Source organism: Nematolebias whitei, chromosome 5 (assembly GCF_014905685.2).
Source record: "Nematolebias whitei isolate Nwh7 chromosome 5, NemWhi1, whole genome shotgun sequence".
NCBI classification, from domain to species: domain Eukaryota; kingdom Metazoa; phylum Chordata; class Actinopteri; order Cyprinodontiformes; family Rivulidae; genus Nematolebias; species Nematolebias whitei.
In genome coordinates this window covers 36,085,605-36,106,800 of record NC_056502.1, presented here as the reverse complement: position 1 = coordinate 36,106,800, position 21,196 = coordinate 36,085,605, and the positions used below count along the sequence as shown (strand labels likewise).

Here is a 21,196-nt window from a genome sequence, read left to right as displayed (position 1 = left end):
CAGGGTGGCTTCTGGGTAATACCAGATGGCTAGGCCTCAGACTGACGAAGCCTCTTGGATGAGGGGCGAAACATTTCTTTTTTAACAAAAAAAACGAAGTCCAGATGACATGATTCAACCTTTTTTGCTGTTAAATAAAGGTTGAATGAACAATCGCTACATTCAAAGCACATTTCTCAGACACTCAGAAGCTCCGTCTTATTTTAGTACCAGGCAAACCGATGGCAGCGACAATATCTAAGATCTTTGCTTACTTAGCCAAACTAATAACCCACACATACAAACAATAAAAAAGCAATATCATACATGTAGTTGTAAAACCTCGTATACCACAATATGGTGTTGTGCGATACTGCAAAATTTGGTATTGATCGATACCAAATAAATACAGGTCCAGCATGGCCGATAACTACGGTGAATTTTGATGACGTTTAAGTGTTTTGTGATTTTTCCTTCGGATCATTTATAGAATTAGGCAAAGTTTATAAGTAAATGAAAAATACCTTATTATAATAAACGTTTTTTTTTTTTTTTTTCTGAAAAAAATAGAACAGTAAAAAAACAATTTCCCCCAAGGCTGGATTATTTTTTTTCCTTAAACAAAGTGCACAAAATGATCACTCAAGAATAAATGAAAACATTGCGTTCAGAAACTATGATAATTAAATAAAAATTATCCCTTCATTGCACTCCTTTTCTGGATTTTTTTTCATAAGTAAACAAACTATACAAAGTTATCACACCGCAACAAACGTTATAAAACTGTCAAATATATTTAGGATATAAAGGATTAAAACAAAATGTCTCCTCTTAAGTGAATTTCTTTTCTGGGTTTGAAAAAATAATTACAAATCAAAAATAATTAGTGAAAATACAATAAATAGAGTAAATAACAACACAACCTCCAAAGCCTTGAGTTCAAAGAAGTATTCCCAGAAGCCTCTCTGTGGGCCCTGCCTGTCTTTGCAAAGTGACAGGAGCAGCACTTCCAGACCGTCGGCTCATCTTCGATGAAACCGCAGCAGTGCAGGAGAGAAACTGAAGCTAACGTATCCATCGCATTACACTGGTATTGATCAATATCAATACCAGTGTTTGTATTGATATTCTCGATATTTGGATCGATCCGCCCACCACTACCACAATATGTTTTTTGAGATTAGATGCTGAAGTCTTGTAAGCTGCTGTCACCGTAGAGATCAAACACAGTTTTCATCTGGACCTGTCTGCGTTTCACCCTCTGTACATGAAGCATTCCTCCAGGTACGGCCGCAGACACTCCTCCTCAGCCTTTACCTCGTCATTTTCTCTGTTCACAGTTTGTCCTCTGTCTCCATTTTGGCTTTTTCTCCAAATCTTCGGTCCATAAATGACTCTACAGAGTTGTCCTTTGTTTACAAATAGGTAATTGGCGCGTTCGCGATCTGAGAGCCTTATTGGCTACAAAGATGCAGATGAACGGTTTGAATAATAATTCAAGTAGTGGCCGTACTCGGTGGCGACTTCTGATTTTAAAAGTGGCGAAGTAGATTACATGGTCTAAACTGTACTTAAGTGTGAGTAAAATTACACACTTGACAGAAATTCTCATAAAAGTACTTGTACTCAAAAAAATCTACTTAATTGCAGTAACATTAGTATTTGTAATTCATTACTTCCACCCCTGAGTATACGTGCCGTGTTGTTGAAATTGGTTGTCGGTGTTTAACCCATCGCCCCAGAGATACACTCAGGTGGAGCAGTGGGCAGACAAACAGCTGCCAACCACGTTAAAGTAAAACACAGTGGGCAGAGACTGTTAAAGACTGTGACTTGAGACTGTGGGCGGAGTTAAAGCCACTGATCTAAAAGAACACTAGAATGGCCTACTGATACTAGCTATGCAACATTTTTGCCAGCCATCTTGAGAAGTCCTGTGTGTATTACTCTCTAACTCTTTGTGTGCTGTACGATGTGTTATCGGTCCGTAAATTTTTATTTTGCCTAATAAACAATGGCAAGTAAAGGCGAGTATTTTTGATGAGCTTCCCAGCGTGGACGTTCAAGTGTCAGAAGATGCAAACGCTGCCGTCAGTTTGACTGCGGTTCTTTGAGCTGTTCTGCTGTTTGTAACGTTGGTTGCTGATGGGTGGATGGACTAAAGATGTTCTGGTTGAATGGTTTGTTGAGTCATGGAGCTGAAGAAATTTGCTTGGTTGTGCAGCTTTTCCTTGATTTATTTTGTATTTTACAACTTAATAGATTGTCCAATTCTCAATATTGGGGGGATAAATCAACAAATACCATTGTTTTTGCCCTGTTGTTTTATCTGTTGAATTGTTTCTCTTCTTTCTAGTTGAGAAAACATTGCTCTGCACTGGCTTGATAAGATCACGGCAGACATTCATGTCATTTTAAGTTGCTTCCAGCAGCCTTGACCCTCTTTTTCTGCTCAACAGCTGACAACTGTAATCTGAATAGCATCCCAAACTCCAACATGCAGCACTCGAGGCAGCTCAAAGCCTTTACCGTTCTCGACTACAGTTGTTTTCTGTGTCTCCTTCTCTCGTCTTTGTTCCGTGCAGCTTGCAGGAGAAACCTCAAACAGGAGCAGCAGTGTAACTTGTCTTCTCTCTTGTTTGGTGGTCCAGGTGGAATCGCGAGACACGTTAAACAGCATTTCGCTCAAGTTTGACACCACACCCAACGAGCTGGTTCAGCTGAACAAGTTGTTCTCCAGAGCAGTGGTGCCTGGCCAGGTATGAACACCCGCGCACGCCTTCACTGATCGGTCCAGCGTCATCGCAGCATCACTGTCCCGTCTACAGCCACTCACTAACACCACATGCTCATTCTGGTGCTTCATGATGTTGCTAAAGGCAACTCTCTGACTCATTAACTGCATCCCTGTCTCTCTTGTTTGCCTAATTACAGTGTCATTTGTCCCATTAGACTCCAGTTCATTCCATCCCATTTTGTTTCTAAAAAATACAATGATGCTTAAAATCAACCCGTGACGCTGTAGTTCCCACTTCAGTCTGCCAAACACGCCCCTAGCTTTGATCTTTGTCCTTTTGTTTTTCAGCAATACTCCCAAAATCTGGATTTGGTTATTCTTTCTCCTTTTTTTTTTTTTGGCAGACTTCCAGTATTTCTATTTTGTCTTTATTTCCTGGCATGAAAATCAAATCCGGTGGAATGGGCCTGAGCCGTAGCCAGTCCGGCTGGCAGTCGTCCCCCACCTCTTAGCTTTCAGCAGCCGAGTTTAGCATTGTGCAAACAGGATGCGGTGACGACACTCACTGAGCCGTCATCTCTTCTCTTTTTCCACTTTCACAACCAAGACTGAAGTTAATTAGTAACAAATCAAAGCTTTTGTTCTTACCAGAAAAGCTTTGGCCAGATTAATATCTTAACCCACATGTTTCCCAATTCAAGTCAGAAAATCACGACTAAAAAGAAACTTTTGTAAAATACAAATGAGAAGTGTTAGCCATGTCCTAATTCAAAGTGAGAAGTATTACCTGGTGATACAGCTCAGTTAGCAAAATACCCACCTTGATAACTGCATACAAACTTAAAGACTTAACAGTCTGTGATATTGGTTTTATAAATTATTTGCTGAAGTCACATTATCCACAGCCCTTTTCACTCTTTTACATCTGTAGCTCAAATATGAGGCAACAAGCAGTTTGCTGAGCATAATGGGCTGAAGACGGGGAGGAACTACACTCTACCTCAGTGTGAAGCTCAGAGAGTGCTCTTACATCTTTTAATTATTTATATCTGAGGCAACCTTTTATTTTAGCTTTACCAAAAATGTTCAGAAAGTTTCAGGATGTTCCTGACACTGTCCAGCAATCAATAACTCTTCAGGTTATGTGAAACAACAACTTGAGAGCTTGCACTCGTGTTTTCAGGTTAAGCAGATCAAAGTAATGTATTTATTTAGTCAGTTTAAACTTTTATTTACTGTTAAACAAGTTCACTTTCCAATCAAAGAATTTCTAATTTGTCTAAGTTAGGTTTTGACGAAGCTAGCAGTCTCAGACATTCACTTTAAATCGTGTGCACTTTGGTTGGATTTTATCCCTCAGATGTTGACTCAACAGCTAAAAGTGCATTTCAAATTATAACTTTTATGACTTTGTAAAGTTTCAATTTGGACAATATGTAAAATATTACTATGTTAGCCTGTTAGCTTCTTTGTGGCTGCATCACACAGCAGACAGCGCTCACAGTCACCATGAGTTTTTACTCTGAATGGTTTATAAAACAGCTAAAGGCCATGCTGTGTTCAGGGAACTGCAGTGTGACTGTTTGGCTGTTTTGTGACATTTCAGAAACCAAACAGGAAATGGATTTATTGGGGAAATAATACACAGCTTCATTAATAATAAATATAATAATCAGCCCTAGAAATGAATAAAATAAATAAGGGACGTGGTGGCGCAGAGGTTAGAGAAGGTGGAAGATCGCCGGTTCAACTCCCGGTACTGACAACATCAATACGTGGGTGGGAAAGGTGAAGCACCCACACCTGTCAGGAAGGACATCCAGTGTAAAAGTAATGGCCAAGTCTTCGTGCGACTTAGTTCACTGTGGCGACTCCTGAAGAAGGGAGCAGCCGAAAGAATAAACAATGAATAAATACAAAAAATAAAATAAATGCTAGCATGAACTAAATTCCTAACTACAAAATCCACACTTTACACCTAATCACTGCCCATTTTCACACCTGTTGTCACGTTCCCTCTCTGTTTTTACCTGTTAATAACATGAGACCGCTCACGTGATTTCATATTATTTGTCTTGTCAGACCTCTTCCTGTGCTGTGCATGAGAAATGTTCCGTCTGTTGTCGTGCATGTGGTGCGGTGCACGTTTGCACAAGGGCAACAACTGTGTAAATACAAACATGGGTTGTGTCTGCAGGTTCTGTACGTTCCTGATCCTGACTGGGTCTCCAGTGTTGGAAGCTCCCCCTCCCTCAGTCCCATCAGCCCCCTGTCTCCCACATCCTCCGAAGCAGATTTAGAGAAGGTGACTGTAAGTTGATGCACCATCGCTCGCACACAGTTATTAAATCAAGACAAGAGAAATACTCAGATTTAGTTGTTTCAGTAACGACAGACTGAACACGTTTCTACCAACAGTCATCAAATGATTTCTGTAAAAAGGCTCTACGGTTATCTTCAAGAGTTGTCTGCCACTGACGCAGGCGGTCAGTGTCGAGAAACTGGTGTTCAGTTGGCCCCAGAAGATCAGCTGTTAGACCTTTGAGCTGCTGATTAATTTGCATGGTAGTCTTTTTGTTTTACACACACATGCAGTTTAATCCTCTCTTCACCTTTTACTCACGACCACTCACATCTGCACAGAACAAAGGGACTTCCTCCCCACACTTTTAAAGTTCGGCTCAAACCACCAGGTTAGTGTGTCATGTTGTCAACTTCTGAAAAGAACTTGAAGTCCACAGAAAAACTGACATGTAGGTTTTATTATGTCTGTTAACAGTGCGACGTTTTATGAAATAGGCTCTGTGTGATTGTACGTCTGTATATTCGTAAACTTTCTTGTTTCTGGGCCATAGCTTCTGATCCACACAAGATAATTTAATTAAATTGTGTACACTTGTGCATCATTACTTAGTGGAGTGTCTCGTATAACCCCAGCTTCAAGGTCAGATGTTATACAAGGTCTTTGCTTGCCCAGGCCATTTCTCTAGACTACTGTTTTGCTGTATAATAGTTTGTCGACGAGCGTCTAATGTGCTGTATGCAGTACTCTTGTTAAACATTGAGGCTGGGTCCCTAAAGCTCTTAGAAAAGAATAAAACTGGACTAAATAGAGAAGGTATAAGCAATAACTTTTGTGGCAGGGTCTGGGGTCCCTGGTGGAGCTGTAGTGTGGGGCGCTGGGGGACCTTGTCTGAGTTCCTCATCCAATGACTGATTGCTGTTTAAATACAAGTAGTCCTGCTGCCTCAATCAGACTTTACACAGTGACTCACAGTCTGGGTCAAACTTAAGAACTGTCTAGTGCAGTGTGATGGTCTTACTCTGGCCTTTTTGTGAGAATAATGTCTACTCAACCATCGATGCAGACTGAGGCCATGGTAAATGCACGTAGCTGTATGCAGCACATAAGAAGTTCATGTGCATCATGGCAGAACAAAGTGTCTTGATGTCGTGTCTGTATGGACTCTGTAGGCCAGTGTTGGGGTGTGTGTTACCTCCCAGGAGTTACACACTGTTACAGAATATGAGAATCTTTTCAGTGTTTTATTTCTGTCCAGAACATTTTGATTTTTTTTTTTTTTTTGGCTCTAAATGAAGAATGTTAGATTGTATTTGATACACATTCACTTGTTCTTTGAAGCAACTTTAATACTTGTCTTTTTTTGTGGTTTTGACAGTAAAAACAGCAAAAACGTTTGGCTTTGCCATGGATGTAGATAGAAAATATCTGTCAGATATAAACAACAAGGACAGGCTTTATTCATGTAATATTTTAGAGAGGCAAAATAAATAAATGTAATGTTTACACCAGCAACAAAAATTATTGCTTTTTTCAAAGATTTTGGTGGTTACCATTTTCACGAGCGGAAGCTAATCTTGCTAACGTCTGTTTTGATTTTAATTCTCTTATTCAATCATCCTAATAATCAGGCTGATTGCCATTTTAGATAATCAGCATCAACCACTGATTAGATCCAAAAAACAAAAAAAAACGTAATAATAGCGCATCTTCAGTCCAGACAGCTTTGCCAGTTTGGCTGTTATGGATCAAATGGTTCTGAGTTAATCAAAACCAATCTGGATTTAATACATTTTTAATCTAAGTAAATCCACCACTGCAGACTTTCAGAAAAATAAACCTGATTGGCCATTACTTATAACAGTAACCAACCCTCACCTTCATAAAACATTATCATATTTTTTAAACCCCAAAAGAGAAATAATAATGACAACCCCTAAAGACTTTCAGGTTTTTGAGTCTGTGTCTGATTCCTCAACAAGTGGATGCAAAGAAAGAAGCTCTTCATTTTGCTGTATATGTTGGATATCTAAGCCTCTTTAACAGCTACTCTACTCTGTTTGTCCTTCTAAACAGGCTAATGGTTTCATTTCCAGTCCACGTAGTGGGTTTTCCAGGTTGTAGCCATCGTGAGTTTTTCTAGCATAGAGTTTAGTGAACAGGGTCATAATGAATAAAGATAATATGAGCATATTTTTAATTTATTTCTCTGTATGGTAAGGAGACCATTATATGATGACATTGAATCTGTTGGGTGTGTATTCTGTGCACAACTCAATGACTCAGAGTGAAGGTAAGCCTTTCAAAGGACTTACTGTCACACTGGCTTGAAAATATCTCATTTATAAAGTTTAGCCTTAATCTGGAACTGCCATAAGAATAACTGTTTTGTCCTCATAATCTAAAGTCAACAGAAAAGGACTGAGAATTGACCCTTGTGGAATTCCAAAAGCATTACTGACCATAATAAAAAAAAAAAAACATAGATTTTGATTTATTTTTTCACGTAAGCCATCATTTTATTACTATTTGTCATTTTATATCATTGATGCCATTGCTTTTAAATTAGTGAGCCTCAGTATCTGGCCAGCTTTCAGAAATACCATAGGCAGATTTACCATAAAACACTGAACATGTATCTGAAGATGCATTTTTAAAAAAGTGTTTGCTCCATTTTGTTTTATTTTCCTAAGAATTACCTGCATAGCTGAATGCATCAAGCTTTTAAAATGCAGCTTTTGTAGGTGGAAAAAAGCTTGGTTTGTGGTTCTTTTTCAAACTTGACGAACATCAAGTTCTTCTTGATAAGATCCAGGATTTCATTCACTATTGCAGTTCCTTTATATCAAGATAAATATATATGGTGTAATTTAGTCTGACCGATATATCAATAGTGCCGATATTTTAGGCCGATATAGGTGTTTGAGGACATATATATACATACATATATACATATATATACGTGATAATTGTCCCATTATGCGCCGATATAAGTACTTCTAATTTTCCCCCCTAAAATGTTGGGAACGAGCCATAATCGTACGATGTATTCAGCAGAGTGCGCATGAAAACTACTTTCAAGTCATTGCCGTTCACTAAGATTCACTTTCAGCACATAAATTCTCTTCAATCCTCCAACCTGCTTGTCATTAGCTACATGCCTCACAAGTTAGCAAGTTAGCGTTTAGATAACCTAGCATAGACTATTGCCTTGTAAAACTTTATCCAGAACAATAAGTGGAGGTGAAATACATCAGTGTTAGTAACTTTATCTTTGTCGTCCTCAATGAAATGCATTGTTTGTGTGAAATCTTTACTTCTCTACAATGAAAAAAAATGCTGCTCTGGTCAGTACTGATTAGACCTTCACCATACTTTGTGTAAACAGTGAACAGGGAAAGTTGTTTCTTTGTTTAATTTATATTTTGGTAACACAATTGATAACTTTATGGTGAATAGTGGAGGATAGAAAATGTGAATGCACTTTAGGAAGACTGCTTCAAGACTTCCAAGCGTTAAATCAGGTTTAAAAGTAACTTAAATTCTTGGGGGTGAACAAAGCAAAAAGAAAATTTTCAGCCAATACGTTGGTTATCGGCATTAAGCCTTACCTTCCCAATATCGGTAAATGTGATAGCCAAAATTTCCAAATCGGTCGGGCTCTAGTGTAAATCTGTCTGTCACTAGAATTAAAGACTGTCATTGCCCAATTTACCTGATCTTTTTATATTAGAGCTTATTCTTTAGCCCTCATCTGTAAAACATGGCATTACAGTCAGATTGATTGCATATTGTCCGTGTATGAAGTGGCTTCAGGTCTGATCCAGTCAGCAGAACACAGCCTGTCCTCGCAGCTCTTAAGAGCAGCGCTGTAATCTCTCCCCCAGGTACTGTGTCTGCAGCATCTGAACGATCCAATCATTGAGCACCGCAGGAAGCCCAGAAGTCCCTTAAGTAATATGTCTGTTTGTTGGTCTCCATGGAAACGATGGTCTTGTTTTGTGCTTTTGCAAGAAAATGGATGCTGCAGGTCTCCACTGTCCCCACCACTACAGTCAGTCCACTCGAATCGAGACGCGCCCCGACCGTAGGCGCCTTCCCTTTGGTCTGCTGTCATCTCGGTCGGTTAATTTCTCCACGCCGCCAAAAAATGAAGGCCCCCGTTCGTTACCACTTATCTATTTAGGTCATTGCTTGCGAGAACAGGAGCATACTCTGCGTCTCTCAACGGGGGAGGATCAGAGAGGGGGCCTGTGACTGCACAGAAATTAAGCCTTTAAAAGTGATGCTGTGTCTGATATTTAGAGCAACTAATGAACGGAGCCGCTCGCTCTTCCAGACAAGCAGCCAAGCAGCAATTATTCCAGGCAGAGGAAGTGTGCTTGGAAGGCAGAATGGAGGGGAGATTACCTCGCTCGATGTGTCAACGAGATGGTGTGTGTGTGTGTGTGCATACTCATGTGTGAAAGTGTTCCTTTATCTATCAGCTATTAATATTTGGGAACGCTGTCTTCCTTCCAGTGTGTACATATGAGTGAACTCATAGCAAACTGGCGCATGCAGCTTCCAGGCAACTTTTTTCTTATTATTTATTCATTCATTAATTTTTTAGGGTTTTTTTGTGTGTTTTTTTACCACAGGAAGGACCTTTAAAACTCACTCTGCATTTCGTTTTCTCCAGAATCCCCAGCATCTCTTAATTACAAGCTTATTTTTGTGCTTGGCACACTCGTCTTAATGAGGATATTATCAAAATGAATGGTTCCAGGAGGTGGATAGTAATAGCAGTGCGAGCAGTAAATAGCTAGTGGAACCCTAAAGAAGAAGAGCGCTCCTAAGAGGAAGGAACTGCTTTCACATTAATCTCTTTAAGATTGGAATATGAAGGGTTGATGTGCAAGGAATTTAACAAATAATCAATGCTACTAAAAATCCTTGCATAGTTTATCTTTTATATTTTTTTTATTTTGGGGTTAACAACTATGTGTGCTAGTTTCTATACTTCAAGCACCCTCAGCTACACTGAGGGAAAAAAACAAATAACTACAGGGAGTTGAACCAGTGACCTTCCGATTACAGGCCCACCTTCTCTAACCTCTAGACCACCACTCCCCTGACACATCTGCTAATTAAGCTGCTGATTTTGATTTCGAAGCTTTACGGATTGTGCACGGCTGACGGCTCTGTTTAATCTAATGGAGAGGATCTTTAGCCTTTTGACACAGTTTTCACCAAATCTGTTTTTATTAACGGAGTACATCACAGCAAAGCCACGAAGTTTAAAACTCAAACTTTAAACTATTTAGTGGCCGAAGCAAAAATGTCTGTTTACTTGTCTCACAGGCTGGACCCCCAACTTGATGCCGTGGCTCTGTGGAGGTGCAACGTCAAGGCCAGACTGGTGTTGGAGTTTTGCTTCCACAGAGACACTGGACACCTGGAGAACTTTGTGAAACTGTGGAGATTTAAGAAGGTTTTATGCATTCAACCTTTATTTAAACAGATAAATCACATTGAGCCTCGAAGACTCATTTACAAGTGAGACCTGTTTGGACAGACAAAAACAGTGGTTAACTGGACACATGTAGGAGTTGGAGGCGAAAAAAATTCCTATCAGACTTTTTTTTTTCTTGCCTGAGGAAAGAAACCTCTAATATTAAAAAAACAACTCGCACAAACAAGCACATATTTACGTAGACATTCTGCAATCAGAGACGAGAGCGGTCAACAACGCTTATAGATGCTCTCGAGGTCACTGTAATCAGTCAATGTCCTCCGGTGAGATCCATAAACATTATCGAGGAATGGCCAAGGATAACGTCTATGAGAATCCAAGAGTCCTGAAATGATGACACAAAGTTTATTCAGCTGGTTCATCTGGTTATCAGTTGGAAACTCCTCAAGGACAACTACAATACAACAAGCTCCTCGTGTAAATATTTTATTTTAAGCTTGTCCTGATCACCTTCTTTAACACTGTTGTGTTAACTTATTGTGTAAATACATTTCTTGTTCTTATTCTTCTTTTTCTTGTTGTTCTTCTTCTTTACTCAATCTTTAAAGTGAGATTGGATTTGGACGATTACATTATTTCAGACCAGCATGTGATAGTTTTTGTTTATGTACGTTAGACAACTGTTTTGTTGACCGCAGATTCCTCACGTTCTTCTAGAACTAAGTATTTTACTAATTCTATTCTTTTCTTTTTTCTAATGTCACTTTACAAATGTCTGCTGTGAAATGGTCATTGATATTAAACTTTTCAGCGCACACTTCTGCCCATGCTTCAGAAAGCAAATTAAACACTTTCTTGATTTTTTTTAATCATTGTTTTGTTTTTCTCTGCTGGATCTTGAAGCCAGCTAAGACTCTGAGGTGTCTTCCTGCTCTTGTATTGTCTCTTGGTGTGCTGGTCTTGGCAGAAAGAAATAAACCCTCTTGGAGGCCTGGATTGCTGGCTGGTTGTCTGGCTGGTTCTGAGTGTGGAAGCACACGAGCGTGTGCGAGTAACTGGCTGACTTTGAGATGACTTTCTTTTTGGCAGCCACCACTTGCTGGTGTCCTTTTTGTACTTTATAAACCTTGCCTGTAGTCGTGCTGACATGCACGCTCTCACATGTTTGCTCACCTTAGCGGTACAGCTACCACTGTGACCTCAGTCTCTTCCTCTTTTGGCACTGTTTCTACCTCCCTCTCTTCCTACTGGGACCTGATCTCAAATTTAATGATAAACTAGTTTTGTTACCTGTAAATCTGAAGCCACCTTCTAAAATCCAGCGTTCATGCACTTTACACTCTGTTATATAAGTTGGATATAATATATAAAGTAAAGCTATAGCAGAGCCTCAGGAACAGCTGGTCAGAGCAGTAAGTCTTAGTGAGACAAACTGTACAGATTGTACTTGATAAAATCTCAGCTGTCTGAATCATCAGTGTGCATCTTTACTTGCAAAATGCTCTCCTGCCCACTGGGAGGTGCTGTGGGTTGAGTATTAGTCCCACTGGGTGACTGTCAAGGTCAAACTGGAGTGGCATCTGCAGACTTTATGAAATCTTTATCCTTAAAAACGTGCTATTAACAAAAAGTATATGATGTTTAGGGAACACACTTGTTTGTGTTAAGGCTATAATTTAAATAAACCTCTTGTTCTTCTGCATCTTTTTTTTTCTTTCTTTCACTTTTAACTAAGAAAGGTAAATTGGTGTGAAACTAAAAGGACATTTACTTACTGATGTTGGCTCTACCACAGCTGCCATTAATCAATGTTACACCCATCTCCTGTCCCCTATAATCCTGTCAAATGTAATAGGCAAGACCAGTGGCACAGCTCAGAAATAAACCCCGCACACAGATGATGACACACAGGCTTTAAATTGAGTCCCTGCAGACTTTTGGGAAGACTGGAAAAGTCTAAAATTTGGTATTTGTGTTTTACAGCTCCTGATAAGTGAGGAAAAAGGAAGCAAAGTAAGGACAAGTGTTTGTTTCCAGACAGTCCTTGTTGTATTTTCTTGAAAATAAAAATCTAGAATAAACAAGTTATTAATAATTTTTTCAAAAAAGATTCAATATCATATGAAAGGCTGATATGATGTATAACAAAATGCAGAATAAACAAAATCTTTGAAAAGCAATATTTTTGTCATGTTGCTTAATATGTTTGTTTCTTTAGGCATAACAGTAAAATCCAAGTTACTTCCAATTAGAGCTTCTCGCATGTCGCACCATTATTACCTATTATTAGGATGTTTTACTAACATCCATCCATTCATCCATTTTCTTTACCCGCTTATTCCATTTTGGGTCATGGGGGTCGCTGGTGCCCATGTCCAGCAATCACTGTGCGAGGGGCGGGGTACACCCTGGACGGGTCGCAAGTCCATCACAGGGCCACATAGAGACAAACGAGACAAACAACCATTCACTCTCTCACTCACACCTAGGGACAATTTAGAGTTACCAATCAGCCTAACATGCATGTTTTTGGTCTGTGGGAGGAAACTGGAGCACCCAGAGAAAACCCACGCATGCACGGAGAGAACATGCAAACTCCACCCAGAAAGCCCTGGACCGGGGTTTGAACCAGGGACCTGCTCGCTGAGAGGCAGCAGCTCTACCAGTTGCGCCACCGTGCTGCCCGTTTTACTAACATTTTTACCAAATTATCATTATTTTGTGTTGAAGACTTTAACCCTGGTATTAATATCGTGCAGAAACAGTAGATCACCATGCAAACATTTACTGTAAATGTATAAATGTTTTAGCACAGATATAATGTTCTTCTTATTATTATTTCATCTGTTCCCTCTTCAGGAGTCTCCACAGCGAGTCATCCTCCTCCATCTCACTCTGTCCTCACTCCAACTACCTCCATGTCCTCTCTAACTGCATCCATATGTCTCCTCTTTGTCTTTTTCCTGCCAGCTGCATTTCTAACATCATTCTACCAGTATACCCACTGTCCCTCCTCTGGACATGTCCAAACCACTGTCCCTCCTCTGGACATGTCCAAACCACTGTCCCTCCTCTGGACATGTCCAAACCATCTCAGTCTGGTCTCTTTAACTTTATCTCCCAGTTGTTCAACCTGTGCTGTACCTCTGATGATCCATTTCTATCCATCCATCCTTGTCACTCCTAAGGAGAACCTCAACATCTTCATTTCTGCTACTTCCAGTTCTTTCTCCTGTCTTTTTGTCCATGTCTCTGTCTCCAGATCATACAACATCTGGTCTCACCACTGTCTTGTAAACTTTTCCTTTGACCTTTGCTGGCACCCTTTTGTCACAAATCACTCCTGATACTTTTCTCCATCCACTCCATCCTGCCTGGACTCTCTTCTTCACCTCTTTACCACATTCCCCAGTTTCTTGGACAGTGGACCCCAAGTACTTGAAGTCCTGCACCTTTGTGACCTCTGCTCCTTGTAGCCGCACTGTTCCACCTCCTCCATCTCATTCACACACATGTACTCTGTCTTACTACAGCTGACTTTCTTTCCTCTTCTTTCAAGTGCATACCTCCACCTCTCCAAGTTCTCTTCCACCTGTTCCCTGTTTTCACCACAGATCACGTCATCTGCAAACATCATAGTCCACGGGGATTCTTGCCTGACCTCATCTGTTAGTCGGTCCATCACCAGAGCAAACAAGAAGGGGTTTAGCACAAATTTAATAAGTTTACAAAAATCTCATTAAGAAAAAGATAGAATTTTGAAATTCGTCAAAACCCAGTTATTTTTTTTAATTTTTTTTTTTTTTTTTTAATTTTGTGGTTTAAGATAAACATACAAATTAAAAGTACAAACCTGAGTTCTGAAAAATTTGGGACGTTGTGAAAAATATAAAGAAAAACTGCAATGATTTGAAAATCTTGAAACCCATATTTACAATGGATCATAGTAAACCTGGATTGTGAGCAACAAAAGGATGTACAAGTGGTACAAATCAGAAATAGCTGGATGGACATTTTGAAACATATTAGGTCAACTTTCCACAGGTTAGTAAGAGGAAAAGGTATAAAAACTGCAGTTTTAGAAAGGCTGAATCCCTCCAAAGTAAAGTTGGACAGTTTTACCGGTTTGTGTAAAAGTTTGATGAAAATAGTCAAACAATTTTAGAGTAAAGTTCCTCAGTTTAAAATTGAGAAGACTTTGAATGATCCATCATCTGCAGTTAATAATACCATAAAAGTTGTGAAGAATCTGGATGAATCTCTGAGCTCAAAGGACAAGGCTGAACTGGATGCCTGTGATCTTGGGGCCCTCAGGGGCCACAGCTTCAAAAGCTGGTCTGATTCTGTTCTGGGCATCACCACGTGGGCTCAGAAATACTTTTATAAATCATTGTGTGTAAACACAGTTTTGTGTGATATCTTCAAATTCTGATGAAAGCTCTATCATACAAAGAAGAAGTCATTTGTTAATACCGTCCAGAAATACTTGTTTTAAATGAACTGAGGCATAAAAGACAACAATTATGTGATAAGACAAATCCAAAGTTTTATTGTCTTTTGAAAACCAGACACCACGTCCTCCATACAGGAACCATCCAACCTGTTATTAGTGCACGGTTCAGAAGTCTGCCTCTCTGATGGTATGGGGTTGCATTTGTACCTCTGGCATGGGCAGTTTACATGAGGCCTTCACCCCTGTTTAATGATGGACAGGTTCTCATCACAAAGATGGCCTCCTTTACTCCTCTCTCAAACCATTGTTCCTCTCTGTCCAGGATGTGAACATCTTCATCCCTGAAAGAGTGACCTCTGGCCTGGAGATGAGTGTAGACCGCAGAGTCCTGGCCTGATGATGTTGATCTTCTGTGCTGGGCCATCCTTTCGCTCAGTGGCCAGGACTCTGCATCTGCAGGCCAGCAGCCACTAACGATCCACTGTTAGGCTGATGGTCCTTCTTATCATGTGAAGAACTAGTTTTGGCCGTCCCCAGCAAACTGGTTGATCCATTATAAGAAAGTGCTGTTTATAAGACTGGGTTTGTTGCAGCTTCTCAGACTGATGAAGGCTTTTGGATAAAAGATTAAACAACAAGAAGAATCTGTCCAGAAGACCTGACTTGACTTTGGTAGATTTATCTAGCTGGATTATTGAGCAGCATCAGGACAGAGGAGAGGATGATTTACTCTGGTAAACATAGCCCTGTCTCACTTTTTTTAAGACATTGCCACAAAATGCAGATTTACTTGTTCCTAATAATGATACAGTTTCTTAGTTTCAACATTTGATTTGTTTACTACTGTGTGAATAAAATATGGTTTTATGATATTGCATTCCATTTTATCTACATTTTATTCAGTGCACCAAACTTTTCAGATTTGGAGTTGTACATTTGTATTCTGCTGAGTCCACTATATCTTTGTTTTAGAAGTAAAGTAAACTGTGATAAACATTTAGTGCATATTAGTTCCCCAAATACTGCGAAAGCCCCATTTCCACTTTTATCATGTTCTCGGGCAATTTTCAGTATTTTCTGTTTTATCCATTTACAAAAATAACCCTTACACTTTGGATCGTGGTAGACGTCAGGCCTCTTAACATTGGGAACACACAATTTGCTTAATTAGTACTTTCTTTTTTGTCGTTTGACAGGATAATTAAAGCTTTTAAAGATGGAATGTATTAACTGTATTTGGCACATTATTATTGTACGTGAATTACAATGGATACCATCTTTTTCTTTCCCTGTAATCATTAATATATTAAAATTCCCCAATGAAGAAGTTTAATCTTCTCAAACTGCTCTAAAGTTGTAATTTTTAAAGCTCAGTGTTTTTGTTCTAGGTCTAGAGAGAAACTAATTCCAAAGTATCTTACTTTCAGGAGCCCAAAATTTACAAAGTTGTAGGTGGCATCACGCAGGTCCTCAGGCTTATTTCACTTCATTACAATCTTTTTTGGCAATATGCATTTTAGAATTCATTCCTGTTTCTTAGCCCGGGATGGGACCTTTCAAGGAACAGACTCGTCATAACTTGTTTCAAATGTGATCAAATTATAATTGTTCTTTTTCCCCCTCTTCCTGACGCCTGCCTTTGCTCATGTTCCTCCTGCTGTCTTCCTGCCTTTACTGTTCTGCTTGTCTAGACAAGGCTCAGTGTGTGGGATATAATAATGAGGCAGGTGAGGTTAGTATCATCCCTCGCAGCACCGCGCTCCGGTATCAGCTGAGAAAATATTGAGTGCCTTACAGGCCAGTGTGGGACAAACACTAGTCAAATATTACAGGATGAAAACGGAAAAGCAATATCCACCTCTATGTGAACAATTTTTGTCAAGGAGGTGCTTACGGCTGTATTGATTCATTAGATGCTCTTTCTTTTTGTGCCAGTTAGCAAACTTTACAAAGCCTCCACATTAAATCATTAATTTCTAATCAGGATTCTTGTTCCTTGGGAAGATTAGCTTGGTAATTTAAATTATAAGGACAAAGCGGTTATCTTCACATGTGCTCTTGAGTCGGCTGTACCGCTAACTGCTGCATCTGACAGGACGTGGACTGCAGTTAGCTGCTGGGCTCAGAAGAGTCGTTCTTAAAAAGATGCTGATGAATCGGTTTAAAGAAGGCTTCAACTTTCCAGATAAGAAGAAAGTTATAGAAGATAGAAAGCTTAGTTCATTTAGATCTAAACTGAAAAGTGCATGGTGTTGAATGGCTTCAATAAAAGATTAACAAAGTACTCAAAGTAAAAAATAAAAAGTATAAGTTAAACGCCTAGCCTTCTTTGAAGGAATGCATATCCCCCACTGCATTTCAAGGCAAAGTTTTAAAGATCATCTTATGATGAAAAGGGACAGCGCTGGTTAATGTGTGATATTGTTAGAGCTTGCGATGTGTGTTTCTGCTTGGAGGGTGTGCTTTAGAGGATTCCCAGCTAGTAACACATGAGATTTCAACTCAAAAACAATAAATTTGACTATTTTTATGTTGTCTAACCTCAATTAGCTATTGAGGCCATCTTGATTTGGGTTGACTCCAAAAATAGATCAGTTGTAGAACCATCTAATAATTACTTTCTGAGTTTCATTGATATCTGTCCACTGGTTCATGAGATAATTTTCTAACTGACAGAGAGATAGACTCATAATTATTGGCTAGTTTTTCACTCAGATATGGCATGATCGGTTAAAGTTTAGAATGAGTTATGTGTGATTTGTAGCTAAATCAAACTGTAACTCGTGTGCTTGCAAAGACTGCTGAAGCTCTGATGGCCACCTTGACTTAAGTTGAGTTCAACAGTAAATCAGTTGAAGATATACACTCAGTCTGCTCGGTGGTTCATGATATATTTTGCTAATGCTAGACACCAGTGGTGGGCACAGTTCCACTAATAGCAGAGCTAACTTTCCATGTAGCAGACTTGTGTTTTTGCTAACTTGAAAAATCTTAAACAGAATTAGCTCCTGCTAAATTTAAATCTGGTAAATTCAAGTCTGCTCATTTTTATTTAAAGACAGTTTAGCGCCAACATCACACAGTACAACCGTGACAGAGCTACGTTATGCAGCAGGGGCGGTCCTAGCCTGTTTGGTGCTCTGGGCGAGCAACCCCTCCAGCACCCACCGAATGCATCACTCTGCTTCAACCCAGCAGAGTGATGCTCTGCCTCTTTGGTTCTGATGGACCAGATTAATTTCTGAAAGCTCTCCTCTGAATGCTTCACCTGTGATTTATGAAACGTTCTGAGTTGTGTTCACTTACAGTGTTGTCACATAACAGCCTCTGTCAGCAACAACAGTGTATAATAAAAGTTAGTGCATTAGCGTTAGCTTCCGCTAATTTAAAAAAAATGTGTTTAGTGGTTTATTGTTAGCAAAGCAAATTTTTTTTGTTAGCAAATTAGTGGTTATGAATCTAACATTTGAATTATCTGTGCCCACCACTGAGAGACACAAAGAAACTAGACACAAGCTAAAACATCATTCCAGCTTTGCTTCCAGGTTTCGGCTTGAATAGTGTTAAATAAAAATAACTTCAAACTTGTCAAACAGTTACTTGGAGACAGAGACACTGCATCACACTGGAAATGTTTATGGTAGATCGCTCTCATTAACTACCACTATGAACACAGTAGAGTATTATTGGGTCAATGGTAGTGCCATTGAATTTTAATATAGCATGCTTGACTCTTTATCTGACGTGCAGTGTGCCAAGAGCACAACAGAAACGGACTCCAAAAGATATGTAAAATGCATTTTACATGGCAGCAGCTTCTTTGACAGCTTTTGTTTTAACAGAATCGTACACGTTTTGGAGAAGAAGATGCCAAATGTAGAATATGGCTGAGTGAAATTCAGAGAAAAACCACAGGAAGGAAAAGAAAGAAAGATACATGAAGAATGATCTGATTGGATCAGGTGGTTTGCTAATTTAATAAACAGTTTGTTTTTTCTGTAAAAGCAAAAAAATATTTAGCAGTGATGATCACCTCAGCTCTGTTGACCATAACCTGATGATTGTGTGAATGCTGGTTCAGGATTTACACTATTGTTTTCCTGTTTATATTAATTATTCCTGGTGGTTACCATCCCTTTTCCATACATATTTCAGCGCTATTCTCGTTCTGCAATTTTTCAGCAATTTCAGTATCTAAACATTCAGCTCTTTCAGGACAATCCTGCCATGACTTTTGGTATTGGTACATCTTTAGCTTTTTGAAATATTTAGCCTTTTCTGGCTTTTTTTTTTTTTTTTGTCTCATAGAAAATGAATTGAGCTCATTTTCCGTCCTTCACATCTTTAGATCTGTTTACAACCTTTTACATTTTGTTCGGGTTCTGTTTCTTTCAGCTTCCACGTGCAAATTTAAACATTTTTTCAGCTACTTTCAGCTAATTTCAGTTGTTTTGTGCTCCTTTCAGATGATCTCTGTTAACTACAACATTCTGTGCTTCTTCTAACTTCTTTCTGCTCCCTTCAGCTTGTTCCTGCAAGTTTCAGCTTTTTCATACTATTTTGCTGTTGTAGTTTTAATTTTGGATTTTTTTAGCTAATTCCACTTTTTTTAGCTCACTTCAGCTCTTTCTGCTTCCTTCTGGTAGTTAAGCTTCTTTCTGCCTTTTCAGCTACTTTTCAGCTTTTTTTTTTTTTTTTTTTTTGCTAATTTCAGCTTTTTTTAGTTAATTTTCTAATTTTTATTCTTATTTCTGCCTATTTAAACCTAATTCAGCAAATATGTGTTTCTTCTGCTTTCTTCTGCACATTTAGGCTTGTTCTTCTATTTCAGCTGTTTTTCAGAAAGTTCTTCTGTAATAAGCGTTCTCACTGTATTTTTTCAGGAAATGAAATTTCTCTAGTTAAAGTTTCTTGTTTTAACCATTTATGCTGTACTCTTTTACTTATTTTGTTCTCTAGCTACAGTTTTCATTTTAGCTTTCAGCTGCTGTATTGCAGATTTTAGCTTATGTTTTGATTGTTTTATATTTAACCACTCAGTTAAGAGTGGATTCTTCAACAAGTTTTAACAGAGTCATTCAGCTCTTACCATCACTTTGCATTTTTGCCTAAAATTCGTTTTCTCTCTGTTAATTGTGTTGTTGCTGTTTGATCGTCCACTCAAGGAGAGAAATGTTTTGCTTTTTCTCACCTTTTCCTTTTCTATTTCTAACTAAGAGAAACAACAGCATGTGGCAGTAGGTTAGACGCTGCAGAATAAGACAGATCGTTCTGCTTTGTTTGCTGAAAGCAGGACGTGTTCCTTCGATATGCGCCCGGGTGGACACCGAGGGATGTTTGCTGGGTGTCGTTTTGATGCCAACACATAACACCTCTCTCTGAGACGTGCCAGACTTTTAATGACACAGGAACGCCAGACTGTTTATGTCGGGAGGTAGGACGTGTTTTGGCATTTGTAGGCACTCATTTCAGTCCAGGTGTGTTGTGGAAACATGCAGGTGGAAGAGCCCGTCGTTCCTTTTATGTAGGACGTCTGAACTGGAACCTGAACGAGTCGCTGCTGGAAGTGACTTGCTTCAAGGCGTAGCCAGGAAGCGCAGCTGTGTAGCTGAGGTGAGCTGTTGGTTAAAATCCACAATGCATTCTGGGATCTGAAGTTCGTTGACCATCGATGTCTTCACTGATCAGAGAAACTGCCTTTTTGTTTTGGTTGTAGCAGCTTTAGATCTGATCCTTCTCCTCTTCACCTCAGTTTTTACACTTGATTTTATTTTTTCCTCTCCTTGTTGAGAGAGGCTTGTTATGGTTCTAACAGACACCCCCCCCCCCCCCCCCCCCAAGTCCTCCCTGGCTGCCAGCGTCTGGGCTGCTTGTGTCTGTGTGGGTCAGTAGCTGCAGGCTGTTTGTCGACAGCGATGGGAGACTGCGAGGAGGAGGTGTGGGGGCGGGTGTCAAGAGGACAGCAGACAGTTGTTATGGGCTCAGGCTCTCTTTTCTAATCTCACTGCTGCTGCGCCTCCTCGCTGCTTCTCCCTTCTTCACCTGCTCTTGATGCCGTCCACTCGTGGTCAAAATCCCTCCTCAGTGATAACTCCCACACACTCTGCTTCTCTCTCCCGCTTTCCCTTTTTCTTCTTCGTCCTCTAGTTGTGCCCTTTCATTGCCGTAAACCCTGTCCACTGTTTTTTTATTGTTGTTTTTACTTTTTTTAATATTCCCTTTATACTTTTTTCGTCTTCACATCCTATGTGACTCCTTCAGCAGACAGTC

At 39.5% G+C, this 21,196-nt stretch overlaps 1 protein-coding gene across 2 annotated transcripts in view; it reads left to right on the top strand.

Annotated features, from left to right (window-relative positions):
- oxr1a (oxidation resistance 1a) overlaps nucleotides 1-21,196 on the top strand; it is an 88,824-nt gene that overhangs the window by 30,759 nt on the left and 36,869 nt on the right. For both annotated transcript variants that reach the window (XM_037676437.1, XM_037676438.1), the window contains exons 3-4: nucleotides 2,631-2,738; nucleotides 4,914-5,027. In XM_037676437.1, the coding sequence (XP_037532365.1) occupies nucleotides 2,631-2,738; nucleotides 4,914-5,027 (222 nt within the window). The remainder of the gene's footprint in view (nucleotides 1-2,630; nucleotides 2,739-4,913; nucleotides 5,028-21,196) is intronic.